Here is a 26,231-nt window from a genome sequence, read left to right as displayed (position 1 = left end):
ATATTTTTTGTAGGGTCAGCAGGAATTCTTGAGATGTATGGTTCAAGTCTGAGGGTTGGTTTCAGGCAAGATTTAATTTGTTTTTGATTATTTCCATTATGGGTGAGTAGAAATCCCAAATTAGATAAGTCCTGTCGCGCAGCCCAAATAATGTTATGGATGACTAGTGACCGGGACCATATCAGGACTGTGGTATTATCATCTGCAATTGGAAATTCAATTTGATCAAGATCTTGTGATTGAATTTCTTGTAATGATTTCACATCAGCAAAAAGTCTTAGAATGCTTTGACGATTCATATTGTATGACAAACCTAGGTCCCGTCGACACGAAAGAGTCACGGAATGTCTGTTCTCCTCTTTTACAAATCGAGTGTTAGATAGCATTGATGTTTTGCCTAGTGAAGATTTTATATTTGGAACAGATTGCAGGCTTGTCCATTGTCTTTCATTTGCTTGTTTTGGGGAAGATACCGTCTGTGATCTAGCATTGAATTGCCACAGACGCGCAATAGAATCTTTGATTTCGTTTAGATCTGTTTGTAATAGATTATTATTGGTAGTGTGGATTTGACTCTTGTTTTCAGGACCGGAAGGAGCGATCTCAGCAAACGAGACTCGCTTTCCTGGAATGTTTGTTATTGCACTCGTCTTTGACAATGTGTCAGAGTGAGTCACAGTAGAGCATTTGGCTGGGCCATTCGTTATAATTGGGAAGATTGGTGGTTCAAACTTTCGAGACTCGAGATACGAGTCGATTTCGTGTCTTAAGGCCTTTCTTGAAGCTGCTAAATCTTTGTCAACCTCATTATTCTCTATTTTCTGATCACCACCGATGACTGGTATGGGATTCATACACGCATCAGAGTTTTTGTCATGGGCAGACTTCTGTTTTTCAGCCAATTTGATGAGTTCATCTAGTGGGGGATAGTCTGCAATTTTTTTTGACAGTTGGATAAAATCTGCTTGTTTATTTTTTTTCCTTAAATTAGCTAACGCAGCATATTTTTTCGTTATGAGGCTCGCAGCCATTGTCGATCTCAAGTTTGCTTTAGCAAGAGTATTAATAAATTGTTTAGTGGAAGAGTTTCCTGATGTCTTCGCAGATTTTTCATTTTTTGGCTTTTTTTTTTGGTCTGAGAGTTTATTACAGTTCTTCTTTTTTGACTTGATTATGGCTTCATTAGCCACTTTCATGTCAAAAACAGAATACGTGGGTTGGAGTTTTTGTCCACAGTCTGACCTTTGTTCTCCTTGTGAGAGCGGGCAGTTCACGTGCTGATAGATGGAGGTAGCTGTTACAATTTTTTCCTTTATAATACCTTCAACAAACGGAATGTCCGATTTGGCCTTTTGTTGGCAATTTAACATTTGGGAAGGGAGCTATGTTTGTGAGTCCAGAATCATTTCTATGATTTCACAATCAGGGTCTTCAAGTGTTTGAGTGGAAGCACAAACTCCTATCATGTTGGTTTTTAGATTTTCAACTTGATTCTGAGTCAAACACTGTGTTATTTCATTTTGATGGTCAATAATGTAGATTAGTTTGTTATAGATGTCATTGTGCCTGGAATTTGCAACTAAGTTGCGTTTCTTTTGATCTATTTCCATGGCTTTGATATTCTCAACCACATTTTTCAATGAACTATCAACAGTTTCAAAAAGTTTCGCAAGAGCCATAAGGGCGATGTTCATAACTTCTAAAGTTAGCGATGTAGATTTCGAGGAATTGAATACTTTTTCTGAGCTCATAGGGGCGTTATTTAGCCTCCGTGGGATTGGAGGGATATAAGATATGTCTAGCGTGGATATGCTGTTTTCCGATTGTTTAAACATCTCAGGAGATTTAGATAAATTAGATACAGCTACTCTAAGCGAGGTACTCATATTGTTGGTATCTGCGATGTCTATAATTTCCTTTGAGATGCCAATCATTTTGGGGGCTGCTAAAACTGGGACACCTAAGGAGACATTTTCTAATAGCATACTATCAGAAAGTGGGATAGGCATTTCTGACAAAGTGAAATTTCCTTCGGCATACATAGGAGTATCTGAAATAGGCACAGTATTTTTAATTAAACACATTAAGGAATCGGCTGGCACACATACAGCAGTTTCAGCAATAGTGCTTTGTAAAACAACCTTAGCCTTACACACTATAGAATCAATCGGCAGACTTTCGTTAGATGGTGAAACCAGCGGTACAGATGCAGCAGGAATCAGTGTTGTAACAGGTTTGCTTTTCACTCCAAACCCATAATTCTGTATATCATCATAGCGTTTATTGGGCGTTTTCAGCTTTTCCTTTGAATTAATTTTGCTTTTAGGTAGTGGTTGTTTAGGAGTTGAACATAACTTTTTTGTCACCTTTGCAAAGGGTCGTTCTTCTGGGAGTGCCTGGGATTCTGACATGATCCGTTGGCGTATGTCACACGGCATCTCCGTTGTGAGACGATATGGTTCGCTGGGTTTGCGAATCATTTAGATCCACACACTGCCAACGGATGGAAACGATTGGAAAGGGGGAATAAAGGAAAAGGAAGAGAAAACTAAGTGTGTAGAATAGGAAAACCCATTCCGCCCCGGACGCCGCGGCGAAGCGGCAAAGCGGGACTTCACGGGGCTTCCACGGGTGCGCGCCCGTGGAATATGATTTCAACAAAACAATGTAATCACTTTTCTCTGGCAATCCACTCCCCCCCCTTATACAATGTAAGGAAATGAAGAGTAGCACACAGTTCTCAGACATGCAATCAAATGTAATTCAGTTCACCCCAGCAAGCTTAGACTACAGATAGAAGTTGAAACACAGGCAAAATGCTTTGAATATGGTGACAATGCAGCGAGAATATGCTGAAATACTTTTAATTCCCTTCAGGAGGTTCAGGGTGAGTGGTATCTAGTTAATATGAGTTCAGGCTCACTCTAGCAATGATTCAGGGATGGTTCTTAAGAGGCAAACGAAATTTAGCAGTTCAGGCAAAAGCAGCTATCTTTTTACAAGTAAAGAAATCGGGCCAAATCGCAAATTGCGGCAAAATTCGCGAGTGCGAGAATCGTATAAGGAGTAGCAAGTCGGTTCTAGGCTTGTTGAAAAGCCGAGATTCTAAGCTTTCAGAGGAAAGTTCAACCAAGTTCCTAGCACAAACGGTTCCAGAGATACGGACAATTAAATAAAGGTAGTTTTTCGGATTTGAAATTTTAAAAGTTCAAAGCGACAGGTTACAGCTTGCAGCTAGAAAATGACAGGTGACAGCTTTGCAAATGACAGGTGACAGTTAGGAGGCAGTTCTGGTTAGATTTAAAATAGATTGAATTATATTATTTTAACTAAGAGATTGGTTCTGCACAGTTCGGCTAGGTACTCACAATATATTTTGAAATAGGCCTCCCCACGGATCTGGTCAGGTTTTGGACTGGACTCCGGTTCTGGTCTCGGCACTTCACAGTGATCTGGGTCAGCTCTCTGGTTCTGCTAACAGCGGTCTGGGTCACTCTGGATCTCTGGCCTCTGGTTCTGGATACTGCTCTGCTTTCTCTGGGTACAGCACTGCTTCTGGATCTTTCTGCACAGCTTTCTCTGGACCCAGCGCTGATCTGCACGGCTCCTGGATGCTGCTACCGCTGTTAGGTTTGCTGGATGCTGAGGCCTACTGAGAAGAGTTCTCAGTTTGTGGGTTTAGGCCCTTGCTTTGAGTTCTGATTCAAGTTCTTTGGAGTTTTAAAGTCTAAGTGTTGAATCTGGTATCTTCTGGATGTTGTATGGTCTGGCAGAGCGCGTTGCAGCAACTGGATTTGAATGTCCTCTCTAGCTTCCAGTGGCTCTTTTTATGTCTTTTGAAAGTGGGTGTGTGTGCAGCATCACTAGCCAGCCCCTCTTTCAACTGCCCATTGGTCAAGCTTTCCGCACTGCTTTGATTGGGGGAAGGAAATGTGTGTCATGGTGATGCTGTAGGTTTTATGGGTCAGAGGATCCTCCCCTGGTCAGTTTGCCCACAAATCTATATTTGACCTAAAGACATATTTCATAGATACACAGTGGTTTGAAATTACATGCACCCATCACGTATCACATGAGGTATACTCTGTTCAAACTCTGATGTTTCTAAGAGCTTGCATTCAGAAACGGCAACATTTTGCGTTTTTTAACTGGTTTTGCAATATTGGTTTTTCATTAAAAATTATACACATATACACGGCCTGTCCATACATACTCCAGTAAATTCCCATGTCTCTAGCTTAAACACAGAGTCTGTGGTGTCAATAAATAGCGGGGTTTTGCCCCAGAACATCACACAAATTCCCAACGCGTCTTAAAACGTGCACCGAAAAATCACAAGAATTACGGTATCATTTAAATAATTTTGACAAGTCCGCACTGTGAGTTATACATCTTTCTTAGAATCATATTCTGGCCAACAGGGGTGTGTCTTTTCAGGTCACATGGTATAGAAACCAGTTTATCCAGTTTCTGCCAAGCTCAGAGACCCTGCCCCTCCCAGCTTCTGCTAAGAGGAAGCTGTTTTACGGTCCCCCCAATAAACCATCTGCCTGAGTCCTGGAAGGCCCATTGTTCAAGAGGAAGCCATTTATTACCTCCCCCCAATAAACCCTCTGCCTGGGTCCTTTGTTTAGTCTCTAGCAGTCCCTTGGTAATTCAATCAGAGAGGGGTAACCTCCCCTCAGAATGCAGCCAGGCCTGAGAACTGCTGTGGATCCAGTTTCACTCCAATTGGGGGGAAGTTGTCAGGCAGAATCCAGTTCCTTAAGCCAGGCCCCAGCTAATGTCACTTCTAGTTACCCAGTTTTCTGCATTCAAATAAAACTAACATTTTTTACACATGCAGCTAGAATGCTGATTCTAAGTTCAAAACTATGACATTTTAACAGTTACAAACTATGTGACACTCAAAAGTAGGTCACTCAGTTAATTTAAACATTTTGATTTTGGTGGTTTTAATCCAGTTTCAGTTAGGCTGCTGACATGCATAGCTCAGCCAGTTTTGTTATGAACATTGTTTTGGGCTCTTCATCTTCCCAGATTTAGTATGCACACATACTTCATTCTGCCAGATGTCCGCTGGTGTTCAGTGAGATTTTTGGATGTGTTGCAATGTTTGAAAATAGGCATTTTGAGCTGGCATTCAGAGAAACAAAAGGTGATTTTAAAGTGCGGTTTTTCCTTTGGCACACATTTCACTCATGGCACCCCGGCCCATCCTGCTCGCACTGGTGGGTGGCAAGTTAGGCAACCATTTTAGTGTGCACAAACTGCGTGGTTCTCCTGGATTTTGGCGCACATGTGGGCTTTTTGGCCATCTTGGATTTTCTAAGCCCACAGCACCAAATGTTGCAGCATGATAGCTCAAACGTGGGTCAGGACACCTAACATCAGAAAGGACCCGACATAGAAATGAAAATTGGGAATAAGGAGCACACTTTTCTAGTGGACACAGGTGCACAGAAGTGCTCAATAGACCAACACTTGGTTCTAGAGATACCACTGTCAGGGCAGAAGAATGTTTCAGTAGGGTTTGCAGGCACCCCAGTAATTAGTCCAGTGTCACAGTCAGTACCTATAACACTAGGTCCATTCACTGAGTTTTGCCCGTTGCTTTTGACACAAAATTGCTGTGAGAATTTATTGGGTTTAAATTTGTTGAAAAAATTAAGTGTGGTTATTCATTGTTCTCCTGATGGAGTGTTTTTAATGATTTCACCACAAAAAATGCCAGTGTCCCAATTCTTGTCCAAACCTCTGCCAACCGAGTTAAGCAAGGTAACGACTTGCATATGGGCGATGAATGATAACGATGTTGGTTGTTTGAAAATAGAGCCGGTGAGAGTTGGTTTGAGAGAGGGAGTCTCATTGCCGCGTATCCCACAGTATAACATTCCGGTGGAAGGTGAGAAAGCATTGAAATGCATTGTTTCTGATTTGGTTAAACGAGGCGTGATTGAAGAAATTACTGGTAGCACTTGCAATAGTCCCATTCTTCCAGTTTATAAGAAAGGAAGTAATGAAATACTGTATCGTTTCATAATTGATTTGCGTGCGTTGAATAAAGTAGTTGATCCCCAATTTCCATTGGTCCCAGATGTAACTACCATTTTGACAATGATTCCAGCCTCTGCTTCACATTTTAGTGTTGTAGATCTTAAGAATACATTTTTTAGTATCCCGGTACATCAGGATAGCATATATCTATTTGCTTCCACAATAGGAGGACATTCTTTCACATTCACATGAATTCCACAAGGTTACACTGAGAGCCCGAGTATTTATAGCAGAGCACTAAAAGAACAACTAGACATGCTAGAGCTGCCAGCGGGTTGTGTCCTATTGCAGTACATCGATGACCTGTTGATTGCTGCTGACTCAGAAAAAATTTGCAAGAGGGTGCCGCTATGTTATTGACACATTTAGCAGTGCATGGACATAAAGCTTCATTGAAAAAATTCCGGTATTGTTGAAAGGAGGTGGCCTATTTGGGCTACCTACATTAGAAAGAGGGAAGAGGACTGACACCAGAAAGGATAGAGAGCATCTCTGGTATGCCTATTCCAAAGACACAGAAAGGAGTCAGAGCCATAATAGGCATGGCTTCATATTGCAGGCAGTGGATAGCGAATTTCGCTATGATTGTGAAACCAATGGTGGCATTGACAAAGAAGGATGTTGCCTTGCCTTTGCCATGGAATGAGGAATGTCAGCATGCATTTGATCTGCTCAAAGTTGCGTTATGCTCAGCTCCAGTTTTGGGCAAACCAAATTATGAAAAGGATTTTAAGTTTTTGTGCATGAAAATGATGGTTGTGCGCTGGCAGTTTTGACTCAGGAACAAGGAGGAAGAAATAGACCATGCGGTTATTTTTCTTCCGTGCTGGATCCTGTTGCATGCGCTTTGCCACGCTGTTTGCGAGCTGTCGCTGCGGCTGCCGCATCAGTAAAACAAACCCGAGGGAATGGTTTGGGTCCCGCCTTAACCTTAATGGTGCCTCACACAGTAGACGTTCTTTTAAATAGAACACAGACGCAACATCTTACATCAGCTAGACTGACTAGATACGAAATTGTCCTTTTTGCACCACATATCCAAATTCAGAGATGTTGCACTTTAAATCCTGCAGAGTTAATGCCCCCTCCCAATGAAGATATGGGTGAGGAGAAATCACCACCCCATGATTGTATAATGGTTACTGAACAAGAAACGAAAGGGAGAATTGACCTAACAGACACCCCACAGAAAGAGCCAGAAGGAGAACTGTTTTGTGACGGTTCCTGTTTTAAATTGCCAGATGGCACATCAACTGCTGCATATGCCATCACAACACTGAAGAGTATTGTAGAGAACAAAAGAATTCCATACAATTCAGCAGAGACTGCAGAGATGATAGCATTGACAAGAGCATGTGACATTTCTGAAAATTTGAATGTAAACATATACACTGACAGTCAGTACGCATTTTGGGTGGTACACAATTTTGGTCGACTCTGGGCTGAGTGGGGTTTTCTAACATCACATGGAACCAAGATTCAACATGGCCCTTTGAGAGCACGATTGTTGTCTACACAAAGCGACTGGCAATAATGAAATGCGAGGCGCATAAGAAAGTAACATGTAACGCTGGAAAAGGAAACGCATTTGCAGACATAATTGCGAAAGAAAGTGCCACTGATTTACACTCGAAAATGTTAATTGAAAGGTCAGAAGAAGTGCCCTGCATGATAGAAAATGGGATTGCCACAGTCAAAGAGATGCAGGCGGAAGTAACTGCCGATTAAATAAAAGGGTGGGCTGAGGACTCTGCAGAATTGGATGTAGAAGGTTGCTGGGTGGACAAAGAAAGTAGAAAGTGGATACTGCCCAACTCATATGTAACTGCGATGGTCACTATGGCCCACAGCCCCACACACATATGTGCTAAGAAAATGATTCAGCATCTGGCTACGGAATCGCAGAACCCACACATTAGAAAAACTGCAGAGAGGCTAGTCCAGAATTGTATGACTTGTTTGCAACATAATATTGGAAAAGGAACAGCTACTCCAACAGGTAGTTTTGGCCCCCCCTCTATGTCCTTTGAAGTCATCCATTTTGATTTCATAGAAATGGAAAGATGTCAGAACCTCAAATACATCTTGGTGGTAGTCTGTGCATTCAGTAAATGGGTGGAAGTATACCCGCTTAAGGACTGCACAGCATGAGCACAGCAAAAGTGATGCTAAAAGAATATTTCTCTAGATTCGGCCTGCCACGGGTCATACGGTCAGACAACGGCCCGCATTTTGTTGCCGCCGTGATATTACAGATTTGTGCAGGCCTTAAGATTGATAAACGATTCCATTCCGCCAGGCACCCGATAAGTGCCGGTCTTGTTGAGCATCAAAACGGCATCTTAAAGAATAAAATAAGTAAGATCTGTTCCGGGAGTCAATTAAAATGGACAGATGCGCTGCCCTTAGCTTTGTTGTGCGTGCACACGTCTGTGCAAGCAAGAACTGGACTCTCCCCATACGAGATTGTCATGGGGAGACCTGCAAATGTTTGGTGCGCACCACAGCCTAGGCGCCTGAGTGAAGTTGAATACCCTTTGCTTAGTACATATTGTGAAATGTTAACGCAGAATCTTTGTTTGATTCATCAGCAGGTGCAGGAGGCTCTTCCTATCAGATACACAGGCCCGGGGCATTGTCTGCAGCCAGGTGAATGGGTCCTAATTAAGAATTTTGAGAGGAAGTCCTCACTCGCACCGAGGTGGCGGGGCCCTTATCAAATACTCCTGGCAACGCAGACTGCAGTCCGTGTGGATGGTCGTAAGGTGTGGATCCACGCCACCCACACAAAAAGAATTCCATTGCCACTGAAAGAACTGCCTGATCCAGACGACCAGAGAGAAAGAGCTGCCCTCGACTCGAAAGACACCATTGCCAGTTCTCAGCCACCAATTCTCCCTGAGCCTGAGAGAAAGCCTGAGAGTATTGCTGAAGAGGAGAAAGGGCTAAATGTGGCCCAACTTTTCCCAGCTGAATCTGCATCATGCCAGGCTGACATAAAGCCTGCATCGTCACTTGCTGCATCACAGGCTGACACTGAGCCTGCATCTGGAAGTGCATCTGCACTGTTCATTGATCATACACTACCTGGAGCAATAAGGTACAACCTACGTTCTCAAAATCGAAAGTGATTTGATATTCGTGTTTTGTTTGTGCCTCTTTTCCCATCACGGATGAATTGGGAATCGGAGGCCTAGGGAAGTGGAGCGTGGGAGCTGTACCAATCTGCATCAATTTGAGAGCTCTGGATCGCGGCTTCCCAGTGCTATCTTGGAAAAAAAAATCCATTTGTTGATCATCCCGTGTGAACGAGTGGGGCGCATATGGTACAAAGGCAATTGATGTTTGCTCTGTAGTCTTTTGAGCAATGTGCAGAGGCACAGTAATCTTGCCACACGTTTAGCAATCCAGGCTGCCGAGAACTGGCCTAACCACTTTGCTAACCTCTTTGAACATATTGGTGTTTCAACGGGCGCTGCTGTGAGAAATATTCACGACGAACATTGTTGGAGAAGAAGAATCGCATACAATGCCCATACTTGCTTCTGCTCCCTCCTGCACCAATGCTGATGATGTTATAGATATAGAGACTATAAAAAAATCTAGAAAGAGTTGCTGTAAGAAATCAATGCTTATAATTACAACACTTCTGTGTATCATGTATACAATTATCCCAGTAGCATGTATCCCAGTATTATAGTATTTGGAGAGCGTGCCTCCATTAAGTTCTCTTTTGCCTGCCACGAAAGCACCTGTCACAGACAGTCCAGTCCATGTAATCTCTTATACTCTCCCTCCAATAGAAGAAAGGCATAGGGAAGGTTATGGTAATAACACGTTGCTTTTAATTATGAATATGACTCACTCCATCCTGAACAAAACGAACTGCTGGATCTGCACCCATTTACCCCAGCATGGCAGGAAAGGAATGGGTTGGTATGTACAGCCATTACCCCTCAATACAGCATGCTATGCATCACTAAGTGCACTATTTTATGGAACATGGAATAAGAGTGACACAGGTCAATTAGACAAGACAAACATAGACGAATTTGAGAAAGTGGTAATGGAACCTGTAGGTTGTTGCATATTTAACAGAGCAAGATTGATAAAGCCAGTGGTGGTAAGGCCAGTAGACAGACTGTATGTGCCTTATAAGTCATCTGTAATGACGTTTCACATGAACCCAGTAGGGAATAAGGATGTAGTGCCCCCCTCGTATACAATAATTTACAATCCTCACACTGTCCTGGGTTGTCTACGGAAGAAAGGTTCCTATTCAGTAGGGACATTCAATAGATGCATGAATATTGCAGTACTTGAGAGAGAAGAAGAACCAATATATGTAGGCGATCCCGTTTATTTTGTATGTGGAGAAACGGCTTATCCCTGGTTACCTAGAAATTGGGGTGGGACTTGTTACTTAGGGATCCTCTTCCCCGGGGTATTCCTTTCCCGAACATAAGCTATATCGAAATTATCCAAATCAAGGCCCTGGTGGGATGATGATGCAGGATTTATTGCGGGAGACATAGCAAAATCATTTATACCATATTGGGGACAAGCAATAAACTCCTGGAATATAAGAAGACTGTCCAGAATTTTAGAAAAAACGATAAATGGAATGACTGATATATTGTATAATCAGACCCTCCAGCTTATAGCGATTTTGCGATCCCACAAAATGCAGCGAAAAACGGCAGTTTTTGCAAAAAAGTGCAAAAACAGCAGTTTTTGCAAAAACACCTACAAAAATGTCCATTCAAAATAAATAAATAAACAAATAAATAAATATTTTAAACTCAAGGGACCAAGGGGTTCAACTCTTATTTTTTGGACTCAAGAAATGAAATGCGCAAGCACATTTAATCACTAGAGCAAAAAAAAAATAAAAAAAATAAACAGTCCCATCCACAAAGGACATCTGAACGGACGCTTCTTATATGCGCCCATTCAGAAGTCCTTTTTCACCCCTTTGCGCAAATCAGGGGCATTTCGGCGCATTTAAAAGTGCATCCCAAATTGACACGCAAGATGCTCTTTTAAATGTGCAGAAATTGTAGGCCACTCTATGTGCCCACTTTAAATACGTGCAAGATGGGTGCCACTGCTTACAGGGTCTTAAATGACCCTATTGACTCATGCAATACTTTAAAAAAAAAAAAAAAAAACATTTTTAAGTGTGACAGCTGCTGTCTCACTTGCATTTCTGTTCCCCAAATGGGGTAGAAATGTGGTTTTTTGGGTTGTGTTTACAGTGGCAGGAACCTTACGGGCCAAATACGATGAAATGCACAGGGAGCCTGTAGACCATTGTCGGGAGAGCGCATCTAACACAAACGTATTCAAGGTGGCTTGCCAGCGCATCATTTGCGCTACAGCTCTGCCCCGTGGAAATGCGCAGGTCACCTTTGAGATTAAGGTGGCCTGCTCATTTAAAAAAATTGCTTATCTAAAAACAGCACATCTTCTGCTCTATTTTTAGAACAAAATCTACAGTTTTCTACAAAAATTGAAAAATGGTCACAATATCTGAGAGAAAGGAGTGAGAGGGGATTGATGGGTGAGTTGTGGTGTCGTAGGCAAGAAAGCGGAAGGAGATCAGAGGGAGAGCAGTGGGTCAGAGGGGGAAGCAGTGGGCAAGAGAGCAGAGCGGAAGTAGTGGGGTGGTGGGCCAGAAATCAGAGAGAACAGAGGTACAGAAAGTGGAAGGAACATGGGCTCAGGGGTAGTAGTGGGCTGCAGATTGGGAGAAAGGATGAGGGAAGAGTGTGATAGAATGGGAGAGAGGATGAAAGATGCAGAAGTAGCATGCAAGAATGAAGGACTGTATACTGCAGGAGGAATTGGGGAGCATACGGTGTGAGTTGGGAGCATGATTTGGAGTTTGGCAGGGACTAGAAAGCGCAAATTGCGACTTGGCAGCGTGACCGAGCATGTGAGTATGTGCATGACTGAGCATGCGGTTCAAAAATACAAGTTGTGATGGGGAATTGGTGAGACGTGTGAGGTGTGTTGGGTGAGAGAGGTGTGTGGGTGTTTGCGGGATTGGGGAACATAGACTGGGAATATTTTCAGCATTACAACTGATAATGATTAATAACGTTAATAATATTAAATAGGCATGCACATTAAACCAAAAACGTAGCCAAAACAAACACTGTTCTGCCAAGCCAGAGACATCTAGGACTCTTCCTATTTGATATAAAAGATATATACATATTGACACCCTGGCTCTCTTGTAGCCTTGCACACAGCCTCTTTCCTGCAATGTACCAATTCTGCACCCTTCAGTCAATAGAAATTGTGCTGCAAAAATGCTGCAATAAATAAAGGTTTGTGTCGCAAAATCCTGGAGGGTCTGTATAATTATGACCCTAGAAGAGAAGGCAATTAGATTAATGACACTTCAGAATAGAATGGCTCTTGATATAGTTTTGGCCGACCGTGGAGGTGTTTGCAAAATCGTCGGGTCAGCGTGCTGTGTAGTTGTAAGTGACTCCTCCCGTACGATTTTTGAGGCAATAAAGAAATTACACATTCTGAGTTCTGACCTTCATCCCCCAACAGGTGGTTGGGAACTGAATATAAGTTCCTGGTTTTGGGAGTTACTACGCTCATGGGGATGGAAACTAGTTGCAATTTTAGCAACGATACTTAGAATCTTCATGACATGTTGTCATTGCATACACTGTCTGCCAATTATTTGCTCTGAAATAACTGATGATTGCGTACACATGGTAACAGAGAAAAGAACCCCCAAAGTAGATATGAATGCAAACAACGAATCCCAAACTATGAAACAGTTCATGTTGATTAATATTGATGATGACGATTACAGTAGTATGCATAGTTCAGAATTAGATACATGGTCAGAGGAAGATGCGATGTATGGTTAATGCTCTTGGCTTACGGCCAAAAGGAGGGTTTCTGAGTCTATAAAATACCCTACCATAGCATAGATGTTATATTATGTTGGCCGAAAACCAATCGCATTATATGCCCAGCATCGCCAATTACAGAATCGTCAGCATAACCCTATAGCATCCATTTTGTTCCCACAGGATCCGCCATTTGCTTTCTTTTGCTTTTCTGTTCAAACGCTTTGCAAAAATGTATTTAATTTCGTTCTGCTCTTGCACAAGGAGAGGAAAGGATTCCCAGTGCGGTTCACATGTGAGGTGAGAAAGGATGAGGGGGGGAATGAGGGCCAGTGGGGGCATAGTAGGAATGGTCACCAGAGTGGAGGCCTCCTATGATAAGGGGACAAAGGCATGGTGGGATGCCTGTTAGACTGAGCAAGGTGGAGATGGAGCCACCCCTTGGAAATGGGCTGGATGCAAAAAAGAATAGTGCACGACATGGGGCAGGTGACATGGGAGTAGACACAAGAATAGGCTGGAGGACTCTGCTGTGAGTAGTCTCTGCACAACAAGTAAAAGAGGAAGGGGAAAGGGGAGATAGGAGACTGGGGAAGGGGTGGAGAGTGAAGGGGAATTTTCATGGTATTGTTAGGGTGTTGGGGAGAGGAGCTGGAAAAAGAGTAAGAGCGAGTGAGATGAACAGAAGGCGTATTGGTCTGCTAGAGGTGCTTCTGTAAGAAGGAAAGTTTAGAGAGTGATTGTGAAGGTGTGGTGAGAACAGGCGACTGTGTGAGATTAGGAGAAGGATGCGGTAAAGAAGGGGTTGTCGTGGGAAGTCTGTGTTGTGAAGGCAGATGTCACAGTATCAGAGTTTAGCACAGACAGGGATATGGTGGAAAAGAAGAGGTACCTAGCAGGATCAGTTGGGTAGATGAGAGTGCAAGTGTTCAGTAAGCGCCGCTGCGAGAAGAGACTGGTAGCTGTGAAGATAAGGTGTCTTCATAGGATGTGGAACTGTCTTGCATGTGGATGTCGAAGCTCCTTGAGTCCCTATTTTTGAAGGTTGTGAAAGAAAATGGAAGGGAAATACAAGTAGGATTCCAAGGAGGAGGGGGATTTTCCACGTGGCTTATGGTGCATCAACAAATTTACATTGTACATCCGTTTTGCTGATTTTACCAGCATTTATTTCAAAAAGTGTCTGAAGGGGAGCGTTGCATGGTTCATGTTCTTGAACATGACCAGAAAATCTCAAGTGAATTTTGAGGGCTAATGTAGAGTAGGAGCCAAAAGCCTCTGCCAGAAGTCCCGCCGCTAAATTGCCTATATGTTGGGAACCGGAAATAGTGACAAGCAAGACACCTGTAATGATGCCTATAACACAAGCAGTCTTTGAAGCAAAGTATCCATTGAGAAGACCTTTCTTTATGTATAAATGAAGAACTGAAAGCCTTTTGAGGAAGATCCCTAAAGAGCATGTGAAAACGGATGAAAGAAGAGATTGGTGACGTCACATGAAGAAAGTGACACACCTAAGAAGAAATGACAAGAGAAAAGATGTATAGACCATATAGAATCTAGTGACGAAGTAAGAACCGAGTAAACGTTCACATGCAAAATAAAGATCACATGTATGAAAAGGACAGAGGGTCTAAAATGGTGGACAGTGTTTATTGGGACTGTTTAAGGAGTATTGGTCAAAAGTATCACGTGGTAAAGGAAGCCCAATAATAATATGAACAACCAAAGACTGAAGACTCAAGCATGTTGGGGATTGTAGTTTATGCTTTGTTGTTAAATTGATTATTGTGGTTATTCTTTGCTGCTCGAGAAAATAAAGATGAGAGAAAGCATAATCCGAGTCTCCAGGTAAGAAAAAAAACACAGCCTCCAGCAAATTCCTTGAAAATTTTAACTTTCAATAATGGAAGGAACACCTGACACATCTGCAGTGCCTTTGGAAGAGAGTCGGAATTTAGGACAACCTCTCAGTTGCATTGAGATTTAAAGAAAAACAAACAGCCAAAGTTGGCGGACCTGTAGAAAGAAGCTCCTGATGGTCAAATGAATTCAACAAGCAGGATTACAACAGACGTTTTACTTGAGGAGCAAAACGCCTCTACAACTAGTTGTAACCTAGGGGCTGACAACACTTCAGAAGAGGCGCTGAACGTGTCAGAATTATCCACATAATCAATTCAGGATGAAGATGAAGATTTGCCATTACTAAATCCATTGCTCACACTATCGATAGTTAACATCCAAGGAGAAAATGCGATGGCCACAAATCCGACACACTTTTACATCTTAGAAGAAAAATGTCTGTTCTCTGGGAAGACTCATTACACAAAGAACCTCTTGGTCTAACCCTAAAATCGTGCATTTTTGCACTTCAGAAGAAAAATAAAATCTTCTTTTAAAAACAGACAAAGCATCAAAGATGGACAAAGTACCTGAGCATAACTCTAAATTAAAATCAGAGGTTTAATCAAACTGCCAGCTGTCAGCAATTATTGGAAAGTATTTTTCAAGTATCATCTTCTATTACGCTAAATTGACAAAATTTTGTTTTGTTATTGCACAATGTTCCCTGCTTAAGACAAATCTCTTAAAAAGATATCAAGTTGGTGATTTTCCATGCTGACGATAGAATTGATTCGGTTTACATACATTTTTCTACAAATGTATTCATGTGTATTGTTATGTACCTACCACTAATCCTGGGACAGTTAGGCCATGACTTTTTTTTATAAATACTTTTTTTTAGCAAATTTGTTCATGATACAGATAATATTTAGACTGAAAGCTTCTGGGAAAGAATCCTAAATGGAAGACTTTAATCTTTAAATATTGCTGCTACGCAATATATTAAACATGTTTTGAGCATAAATTAGAAATTGTGTTTACTCATGCACTTTATTTTAATCTTAGCACGAATTAGAAGAAATGTTATTGATCAACAAAATATTATTACACCTCTTTCAGCGTGATGAATTCTATGAGGTTTAGTTGTAATTTTCTAATTGTTTTACATATGTACCACTCGTCTTTTAGTGTGATGTTAATGTTGTATACACTTTTGATGTATTTGTCTCTTTTGTAAAGGTTTGAATAAACCACATACACATTTTTTAAGTCATAGCTGCAGTTACATATTTCCCTGACAGCCTGCTGCTCTCCAGATGTGGAAACAGGGTCCAGAACTGATGAGTCAGTTAATTCATTTAATAGCTGTCAATTAAACAGATACTGTGCAGCACTGTTGCTGAACCACTTTTACATGAGATCACCACTTACGAGAACATGCAGAAAAATAAATGAATTGTAAGAACATGACTGTGGTGCCTTTTAATTGAGTAAAGCAGCACAATCCTATACTTTACATTTATAGGATTTCAGTCAACTAAACCGGGCTGACTCTGGTTGATGCAGGAGCAGGCGGGCCTTTTGTTTATACATAATAAGCTAATCAACAGAAGATCCATCTGGGAAAGAAATATTTACAAGACACGCTGCGAGGCTAAGAACCTCAGGGTCATCTTCGACTCCAAACTCTCCTTCTCTACTCACATCTCTGAAGTCTCTAAGAAGTCAAAAAACCAGCTGCACCTCCTCAGAGGTATTCTTCTTTTCCTCACCTTCCCCCTGAAGCTCACTGTCTCCAGAGCTCTGGTTCTCTCTAGTCTGGACTACTGCAACAGCCTCTTACCAAATCTACCTGCCTCTACTCTCCGTCCTCTACAACTCATCCAGAACAGGACTGTGAGATTTGTCCTTGGCCTCAAGCCCAGGGATCGTATCTCTCCAGCCCTGAAATCTCTCAATTGGCTCCCAGTGGTGGCAAGGATCAAGTTCAAGACCCTCTGCTTTGTTCACAAGGCTTCCTGCGGCCTGAAAATGCAATACCTCCAACTTACTCTTCGGAAATACCTTCCTACTCAAGCTCTTGGCTCCTCCACCTCCAACTCCTTGAGGGTCAGTCGCTTCTCTAATCAACGAGTTGGGGCAGATCTCTTTCTTTGGTTGGTGCCTCCCTCTGGAACAGACTCCCTGCCTCTCTGAAACTTGAGCAGAACCATCTCTGGTTACAAAAGCTCCTCAAGACCTTCCCCTTTGCTTCTGCCTTCTCTCTTCCTGTCCTCTGCTGATCTCCTGTCTGATACTGCACTGGTCACCTGGCTACCCTCTGAACTCGGGCCCAGGTCCCTGCCTGTCCAGTTGCATAACCACACTGTCTTCTGGCATCCCCTGCACTTGTGGTCTGTATCTGTAACCCTGCAGTCCCCTTTCCTGCACTTCTTATACACGTGCTGTCTGCGCTTTTAACACTTGCACTTGCCACCTGTTGGCTGCACTACCTGTTGCATTGATTTCATGACCTGCACTTGCCCATCTTTCCTCCTCCCGCCGGCACTTCTCCCCGCCAGGCTCCCCTGCACTTGCATGATCTCAATTTCACTAGGCCTAGTAAGATCGCTGTTTTATCCTCCCTCTGTTTCTCCTCCCTTGCCTCGTCGTGCCTTGAAACACCTTTGTATGGCGCGTTATAAATGCCATATCATATCACGCTCGAAGAGTGGATGGATCAGATGCTTCTAGCAATGAACTGCGTCATTGCACACATGTTGTGACAGACACAGCGTGGGGCCTTGCACTCAATTACAGAAAGAAAAGTGGCACACCTAAATGCATTCCTAGTGGTCGGGAGTCGCACACCAAGTTTATCATCAGGTCACCCAGTACCACCCTGGCTAATGCATCAGCAAAGGTCTAAAGCTGACTTCTCCTTTGAAGAGTGCTAGCTAGGGACTTTCAATGGATACCTGTGGCTCTCCTGCCCCACTTCATGTGAGGACTACTAGGATGGCAGAGGGTGGGGGGTGTGTGGGTGCATGTGTGTGCGTGTGATTTGCAAGAATGTTGCACATATCTGTAATGAAAATTAACAAGGGGGGTCCTTGGAGTCTCTCTGCCAGACATTAGTCCTGGTTGCGAGAGCCTTACCCAGATTCTTTAGCTCACTATCTTTCACAGAGGATACATTTCCAAAACATATCAGTCTTTGTCCTGCCCTGGGGCAGTCCAGCACCGAAATGCTAGGCAATTCTCCTCTGAACAAGTGTACAAACAGCAACCCCAGATACGTGTTTCGGTCTGGTTGGACCTCATCAGTAGGATGGAGCTGTGCCTCTCGAAGAATAGTGAGCAAGGGGTCCACATCTGGATTCCCCTAGTAACTTAGGGTGGGACCCAAAACTAGTTAAATTATGCAAATTAACAAGGGGGGTCCTGGGAGTCTCTCTGCCAGACATTAGTCCTGGTTTCAAGAGCCTTACCCAGATTCTTTAGCTCACTATCTTTCACAGAGCAGAAATGTCCAGAAACATATCAGTGTTTGTGCTGCCCTGGGTCAGTCCAGCACCGAAATGCGTAATGAGGCTCGTCATACAAAAAGGTGAAACGATATAGTCTGTCAAACATTCAATGATTATTCAGTTTGGTGTTATTGACATACCAGCTGTCAGCATAATATAGGGTATTCCTTAGTTACCTCACACAGTTCAGAGATTCACTTAAATAAATAGAACCTTCTGTTTTAATTGATTAATTAAAATACCATCTATTTCATTTCTTTAGAAAAGTGGTAAATCCAGCCCATCGAGGCGTGCCCTGTAGACCAGGGCATTCACCTTTATATCCATTGTAAACAATGGATGAGTGCGGGAATGATTGGCTGGAGTATCTGGTCGGACACAATGCCAATAGCCTTTCCATATTTTAGAATTCATGATGAAAAAACATAATAATATCAGGGACCTTTTCATTGGGGTCATGACAGTCAGGTTGTTGATCATTACGAAAAACTGAAGACTTTAAATCTTTGCTTTAAAGGCCTTCAAGGAATAATGGCATTAAAAGAATGGAAAGGCTTTTGGAGTCTGCAATCAATCTAAAAGGTGCACTGCTAGACCACGGGGTTTGTTATTGTCATTATTACAGGTCACTGACATCGGAGCAGCACATAGAGTCCTTGGGCATCAGGACCAATGTCGTGCCCAGGGCATCGTGTTGGTGGGGCACTTAGGTATGTGAGCATCAGCAGTAAATATATACAGCCAGTCATATCTTTCAATTACAGGGGCTTGCACCTGGCGCCTTAGGTGCAAACCTCTCCCCCATCCTCAGTTGTGTGTGTGTGCTATTCACACAAGACACATAACGCATACAGCAGCAGGTATGTATGAATGCTACCTTTTTAAGACAAGCTAAAAGCGGGTTTTGTTTTGGCAAGTAAATACAGCCAATGCTCGGCTGTATTTTATTCCACAACTAGCAAAAAGTAGAAATACTCTGCATGGGTTCTGTAGACAGACATGAGAACCCACAACAATTGTAGAAAATCAATGATCCTGTAGGTCGCTGTTCCGAGTCGCTTATCGCTTGATGTGCTTTGCACTCTGAAGTAAACTGCACTGAGAATGGGTGAGTGTGGCTGGCTGACATACTCCGGAGCAGACGTGGAGGGGAGAGCTGGCGTGCTGCCGCATAATGGGACCTTCTGTGCTCTCTCCCCGCCTGTCGCCTTACCCTGGCGTGGCGCAGTGCATTGGGGTGCAAATATCACAGAAACGGTGCATCCTAGGGCCTTGAAATGTGTTTTTGATCCTCACGTAGAAGCTTAAGATGTGCTTTGTCTGGTCCTTCTACGACCACATTAATGTTTTGCCGATTTCAGGCAATCGTCCAAGTGTGAAGGGGCTGAAATCCAGGGAAAGGGGTGGGCTGTCCAAATGTCATGCAGCCAGTAATATCCGGCGGGTCCTAACTGGTAACTATGCAAGATTTGGTGCAGATTGGTGGAACGGTGTGGAACTGTAAAAGGAACAAACAGATATTCTGCTTTATATATATAGAGAAGAGACCAGGATTAAAGTAGGTAATATCATTTTGCTGGGTGCAATTTTATTGCTGGCAGCAGTTGTATCAAGTGGTATTTGCCACTGGCAGTAACCTGGTGGAGTGGTTTTTACTGGCAGAAAGTATTTTCCTCTTCTTTGAAGGGAATTTCGCCGAAGCCGGTGGCAATTAACGTTTACTGCCCTCAGTATTCATACCGCCCGTTCTGTAATGAGGCCCATCGTTTTTTCAAAATGGCAACAGTGATATAGTGAGTGCGTCATTCAGTGTCCTTGAATAGCACACCCTCTGTAGCCAATCACATCTATGTGCTTGGGAGAATTCTGTGTGGAGCTTGTGAAAGGTGTCTGAGCACGAGGTCCAGCACAATAGGGCAAACATCGTACACTGCCTAGCACAGGGCAACAAATGAACTCTGGCGACTGAGAAAATAGTTAACACCATGAATGCTTATTAGGTTCTTAACCTCTCTGGTGAGAAGACCCTTGTGGAAAAGCCAGTCGGCCAGTTGAAATGGATTTCTACTGGCTCCAGTTGCAAAAATAATGTTTTTGCTCATTTGACTTTACAAAAACTGCAAAAAGCAAGGGTAAATTCTACTGGTTAAATACCAATGGCAGCTGAAACCAATAGCCACCATTAGAGACCAATAGCATCTTAACAATATGACTGGATTCACCTGGGATGTCCACAATTGCCTTTCAACAGATGTTGAAGTATTGATGTCAGGAACTGGATCCAGTGCAAACCATGGTCAGTCTTACCTTCCATCGGGCGACAGATAGTCGTGCAGGAATTAGGATAGTGATTCTCTGGAACACAGGAGAGCTGGCGCCTGTAATTTATGTGAGCATCGCCAAGTGGCAAAGGGAAATGGCAGAAGGAGAGCCGGCACACTGGGGGTATACCCGAGCAGGCAGGGCTTCCTGCCAGGGAGGTGAGGGCACAGTAAATTAACCTGCGGAATTTGGTCAGAACTTTTCAAAAGATGTCTCAGGTTCCCTTTAAAGAAACATGGAATTTTAAGGCACAAGCGTGAAATGCCATTGGGTTGTGTGGGAAGAATGCAGCAAAGCAAATCCTATTATTATACCATTTAGATGCCAGATGTAGCAGAACAAGTGTTATTTTAATTATTTGGATGATGCACCCTCCGGCTGCCCAAATGTTTTGGACTACAACTCCCATCAATCCTAGTCAGAATAGTCAACGGTGAGGGATGATAGGAATAGTATTGCAATACATTGAGCGAGATACAGGTTGCAGGCCCCTCATTGTCAGCAAAGCATGTTTACTGAGTCTGAGAGCCAAGTGATGGCCTCCAATGCAGGCTGCAGGACTCCTGAAGTGGACGCTTTCATGACTGAGCAAGAGACTGAAAAGAGTGGGGACGGCTGAGGCCGGCCCACCCACAGACAAAACAAATGAGCTTTGATACCATCAAGGTCAGCAAAAAAAAATAACCAAGTAGCAGTGACAAAAACCTATTTAAACTGTTCTTTTCACTCTCCCCTGGACGTCTTTCATTAGTTCACAAAGAAAATAGAGTTCCCCATATCGTTTCGACTATACTTTATAATTTTTCTTTTGATTGGCGCTTGACGAAACCAATAGGTTGCTTCTAGGAGCTGTAAATCTACCTCAGTCCATACGATTTTAAAGATGTGTTTTCTTTTCTTCAAGAACGTGAGCTGCTCAGCATCGATTATAGTCGAGCGGCACTATCATCGCAGTTACTATTTCTACTGTTTGACACAATTAGAAATCATATGTAAGAAAGGCAAAAATCGAATGCAACTCTTTTCCTCCTTCGCCCGCCAGGCCTTCCTACCTTGGAGACCAGGAATCCATCCATGTAGGTCAGTAACTGCCTGGGATATTGCAGGTCCTCTGAAGTGCCCATGTTCCTCTGTCACCCACTGGCGCCTGTCTGGCACTCTTATCTGCAGTGGTAAGCTGCTTTAGCGCTCAAGGAAGATTAGGTAGCCTTGTAATGCCAGTGCCTCTTGCTAAGCTGTTCTGGGTGCTCAGAATAAGGCACTCACACATGCTCTGTCTTCATGCTCTTCTCTTAACAATGGGCGTGTGGCGCTGAAACAGGCATTCTTTGCATCCAATTAAATGGGCCAGACTGTATGGATCTCAGAAGGATGAGATGCTGTGTAAACCCCAGAGTATTAAAAAAGGGGGGCTTGTGGTTACATAAATGTCTCTGCGGCAAGTGCTGAACACACTGAGCTGGTAACCTTTTTATTATTTACTTAAATAAGTTACCCTCATCACAACTATCTACCGGACTGCTGCTCCCTACCTGCATGTTCTACCATGCTCTTCCTTTGCCTCTGACAGGCAAAGCGCTTCAACGCCATAACCCATGGCACGAAGCGCTATACACATGCAAGTTAATATTAAATATGTACTAAAGCTGAGCTAACTACCATAACTGTTTTGAAAAGATGTGTATACTTAGCACCCTGCACAGTTAATCACCTCCTACACAGTGCAACATTTAGAGGACGTATAAACACTGCTTACATGATTACACTATGTTTTAATCAAAACCCCTAGCCCTGGTGAGTTATGTTATTGAGAATTTATACCGCGCTGTCACCACCAGAGAGGGCTCACAGCATCGATGCCTGTCTGAAGGAAAGGGGGTGTTTTGCGCTACTGTGCAGGGGGAACCAGATCATGGTCTGTGGAAGAAAGGGAGGGGCTAGAGAACAAGAAGTGAATGGGGGGACCAACAGGCAGACAGAAGGGAAAGGGTTTTACGTGGGCCAGGGCTAGCCAGAGCTAGCCGGGGTTGAGCCCTGCAGTCTTCAAAATGTGCTCCCTAACCGAGGCTCTGTCAGCTCCCCCAACTAGCCCTAGAACCAGCAAACACCACAGACAGCTCTTGAGTACAAAAGAGCTGCATGGTTAAAAGGCTGCCTCCGAGGTAGGAGCTTCGGATTACAAAGAACTGAGAGGCACGACCTTGCAAGCAGCCCTTCAGCCACACGGCTATGTTGAATTAAAGGTCTGCCTCAGGTGCTGGTGCCTCCCATAAAGAAACAAAAGACGGGGCACCGCAAATCTTTTGGTGCACCCTCTCCCTTTGTTTCTAAATCACCATCTCAGACGCCTGCAGGTCTGAGCCAGTGATTAAGGAACAAAAGGAAAGGCAGCACCAAAGTGTCCCACCCTTCTTCTCTCCCACTATTCCCCCACCTCCCAACCACTTGGACAAGGACCCCTTGTCCGAACACCGCCTCAAATTCTTGTCCCACTTAAAGGTCTGGGAAAGGGAATAATGTGAATCGGGTAAGGGGAATTATAGTTGTGGTAGTAGGAGAGCGTGATTAGTCATGGCAGTGGATCGAAGGAAGGGCTGATTAGAAAAGAGAGCCAGTTAGACGCTCTAGTACATTGCCCAGTGGTACCAGTAAGAAGTCAGTGCATGGTTGTGGGAGGGGCTCAAGATGTACTCAAGTGTGTCTTTGAAGTATGCCGGCTTTCACCATAGAGTTTAGGAAAATGTCCACCCTTTTGCAGGGAGGAGGATCTGGGGGTGCCAAGCCAATTATCAGAGCTGCCAGGAGCAAGAGTTGGCCTTGCAAGAAAGAGGGGAAAACAAACTGAATGAGGAAATCCGGGTCTAAGGAAGAACGAGCTGAACTGGAAAACTTCCAGCCCTTTAAGACGAGGTGGCAATACTCTGAGATGAATGGGGATGCAGAGATTACTCAAAACATCAACAATCAAAATGACTCAGAAAGTAGGCAAAAAGATGACTGTTTTAATATCAATTATCTAAACCAGGGAGTACAACGAAAGTCATCGGACATATCATAGCAAGATCTCAATGAACTGCACAAAAAAACACTCTTTTATACTAAAATCTCATCATTGGTGATGTTCAACCTGCGTGTTACTACCGTCATCCTACGTGGCAAACTACAAAACCTACTAGCAAGTGTGATTGGGTCTAAGGGAATATCTTCGTACATGTTCCACACTAGTCTAATGGGCGTGAAAGAGGAGATAGGTTTCTTAACATCAGGTGGGGCAGCTAAGCCCTTCCCTCAAAACAGGTCACTACGAACATCACTAAATACACAACATCTCATGGGTTACTTAACTATAGGGCTCTTAATCATGAAGCGCTCTATCATTGGCTGATTTCTAACCTTCGTCAGCCCTCCTCCACCCATACTAGCAGCATGCAGGCCAGACTGCCAGGTGCTTGGCGAGCTGGTCATGACCATAGTTTCTCACCATCTAGAACATCATCCATCATCACCTCAGTGGTCTGCTGTCAATTAGGCCTTTTGAACTTGTCCTTGAAAATGTTCTCTGTTCTTGCAGAATACAGGAGAGTGAAGGCACGCTCTGCCCTCGTGCGTAGGTGTGACCATCATACTCGTTCAATTTCCTCCCTCCAAGTGACTGAAGACCACAACATATTTGTTCTTATTCACAACTTCAGAACAGGTGGTACATTCCTCCACAAATTGCAACTAATTCCTGTTGCTTCCAGCCGAAACAACCTTGGCTTCTTGGCTCATTCAACCTCACCTTTCTGAAATTCGGCTGTAATTCATTTATTTTCTTACTGTGATACATTTGGAAAAGAACGTTTTTCCTTCTTTTGGTCAGCTCTGCTATAATGCGTCGTGGAAGACTTCATTCCTTACTCATACTTCATATACGTATGCATATATATATATTGGCACTCGCCACAATCAATTTTACTATAAAGCTAGCCTCATGAAAAATGTGTCTGCTTGCGTTACTTTGCATCTGTACACATGTGAATTAACTTAAATAATGTCATTGTTTCTTCAGCATAAGCCTCTTCATCTTGAGCCCAAGATGTTGCTTATCTTTGAGTCTTTTTCGATGCTTTATAGAATATCCACATTCTCTCATCTCTGCATCTCTTCTATGTATGTCAGCTCGACTCTCGCATGACGTCACCAATCTGCTCTCTCATGAATTTGTCCTTTTTGTTCTGGGTTTTCATTCAAATAGCCATCATACCATCTTGGAGGCAGGTATGGATTTCTCAATGGGAACCTTACCTCTAGGATTCTCTTTGGTATGGGCACTTCCCCTGGTACTGCTCGAGTTTCACACTCTGGTTCCCAACATATAGACAATATGGGAGAGGTGGTTGAGGTGGGGGTACTTAGCTCTTGCTCTACACTCCCTCCTCTGGGCGATTCATAGAGCACTCTTCTCTCGTCCTTTACATCCCGACATCTTTGTTTGAAGAAATGCTTCTTCGGGACCCGTATCTTTATGACCTCCTCAGGCATCCAGCTGTCTTTACATGCTCATCCCGGGTCATAAGCATACACTGTCCACTTGGACTGCATCAGATCCACCTTCCCACATACTTCCTATGGTCCTTTGGATAAAGGAATTTTGTTCCCTCGGCCGCATAGATACTGGCCTTTACAAAGTCTCTGATTTCTTCATCTGTCAAGTCTTTGAACTTCCATCCTGATTCAACGTCGATCATGATCTTCATACCTATGGCTTTCTTTGCTGTCTTCCCGCATTGAGAGATTATTATCTTGATCACACAGACTCCTTGCAACACTAACAAGATCAGTGCTCCAAGGAATTTGAACATATCTGCCATACATTGTGGAATCCAAAAAAGCATGATCCAAACCAACTGGCATCAGCAATTTATTTATTTATTTATTCACATTTGTAGAGCGCGCAAGCAGCCCAGGGGTATCGTGGCGCTTGTTACAGACAGCATTCTTAGTTACAGTGTAAGAAAACAGTTACAATTTTCAGTACAGGCATGAAAAAGAGCAGAGCATACAGAGGGTTAGATGAAGAGAGAGGTTTTGAGTTTTTTTTTGGAAAGCAAGGAGAGAGTTTTCTCCTCTGATATCTGTGAAGTGCTTTCCATAGCTTAGCGGCTATGTAAGGGACAACTAACCTTCCTACTTTGGCCCTGTTGTGTGGAGTGTACAATTGGTTAGTGTAGTGGGTCCTAGTAGGTCGAGTAGAAGTGAATTTTTTTTTTGTCTCTGATAGATATGATGGCGCTGTGAGGGTGAGGCATTTGTGGGTGAGGATTTTGAAAGTGATGCGCTCTTTAACCGGGAGACAATGGGCTGCCTACCTGGTATGGGAAATATCCTCCCTTTTGCGGATGCTTAGTGCTGCTTGTAATGCGTTGTTCTGAGTGACTTGGAGTCGGTTTAGATTTTTTGCAGATGTACCTGCTAGGAGGGCATTGCAATAGTCTAGTTTAGCACCAATAGTTGTTCTGGCTTTTGATAGACAGTTGGGCTTAGATAGGTATGGTTTTATTGCATCAAAGAGCTTTATGGTGTGTGCCGAGGCAGAGGTGATGGTGCTGACCTGCCTAGTCATGGATAGCAT

General features: G+C 43.3%; 1 protein-coding gene across 2 annotated transcripts in view; it reads right to left on the bottom strand.

Annotated features, from left to right (window-relative positions):
* ASMT (acetylserotonin O-methyltransferase) overlaps nucleotides 1–21,773 on the bottom strand; it is a 263,533-nt gene extending 241,760 nt beyond the window's left edge. For both annotated transcript variants that reach the window (XM_069636742.1, XM_069636744.1), the window contains exon 1: nucleotides 21,670–21,773. In XM_069636742.1, coding sequence (XP_069492843.1) covers nucleotides 21,670–21,741 — 72 coding nt within the window. In that variant the 5' untranslated portion in view covers nucleotides 21,742–21,773. The remainder of the gene's footprint in view (nucleotides 1–21,669) is intronic.
* Between the last annotated feature and the right edge of the window lie 4,458 nt (nucleotides 21,774–26,231).

Source organism: Ambystoma mexicanum, chromosome 7p (genome assembly GCF_040938575.1).
Source record: "Ambystoma mexicanum isolate Mex_15411 chromosome 7p, UKY_AmexF1_1, whole genome shotgun sequence".
NCBI classification, from domain to species: Eukaryota; Metazoa; Chordata; class Amphibia; order Caudata; family Ambystomatidae; genus Ambystoma; species Ambystoma mexicanum.
This window is presented reverse-complemented; position numbering and strand designations above follow the sequence as displayed.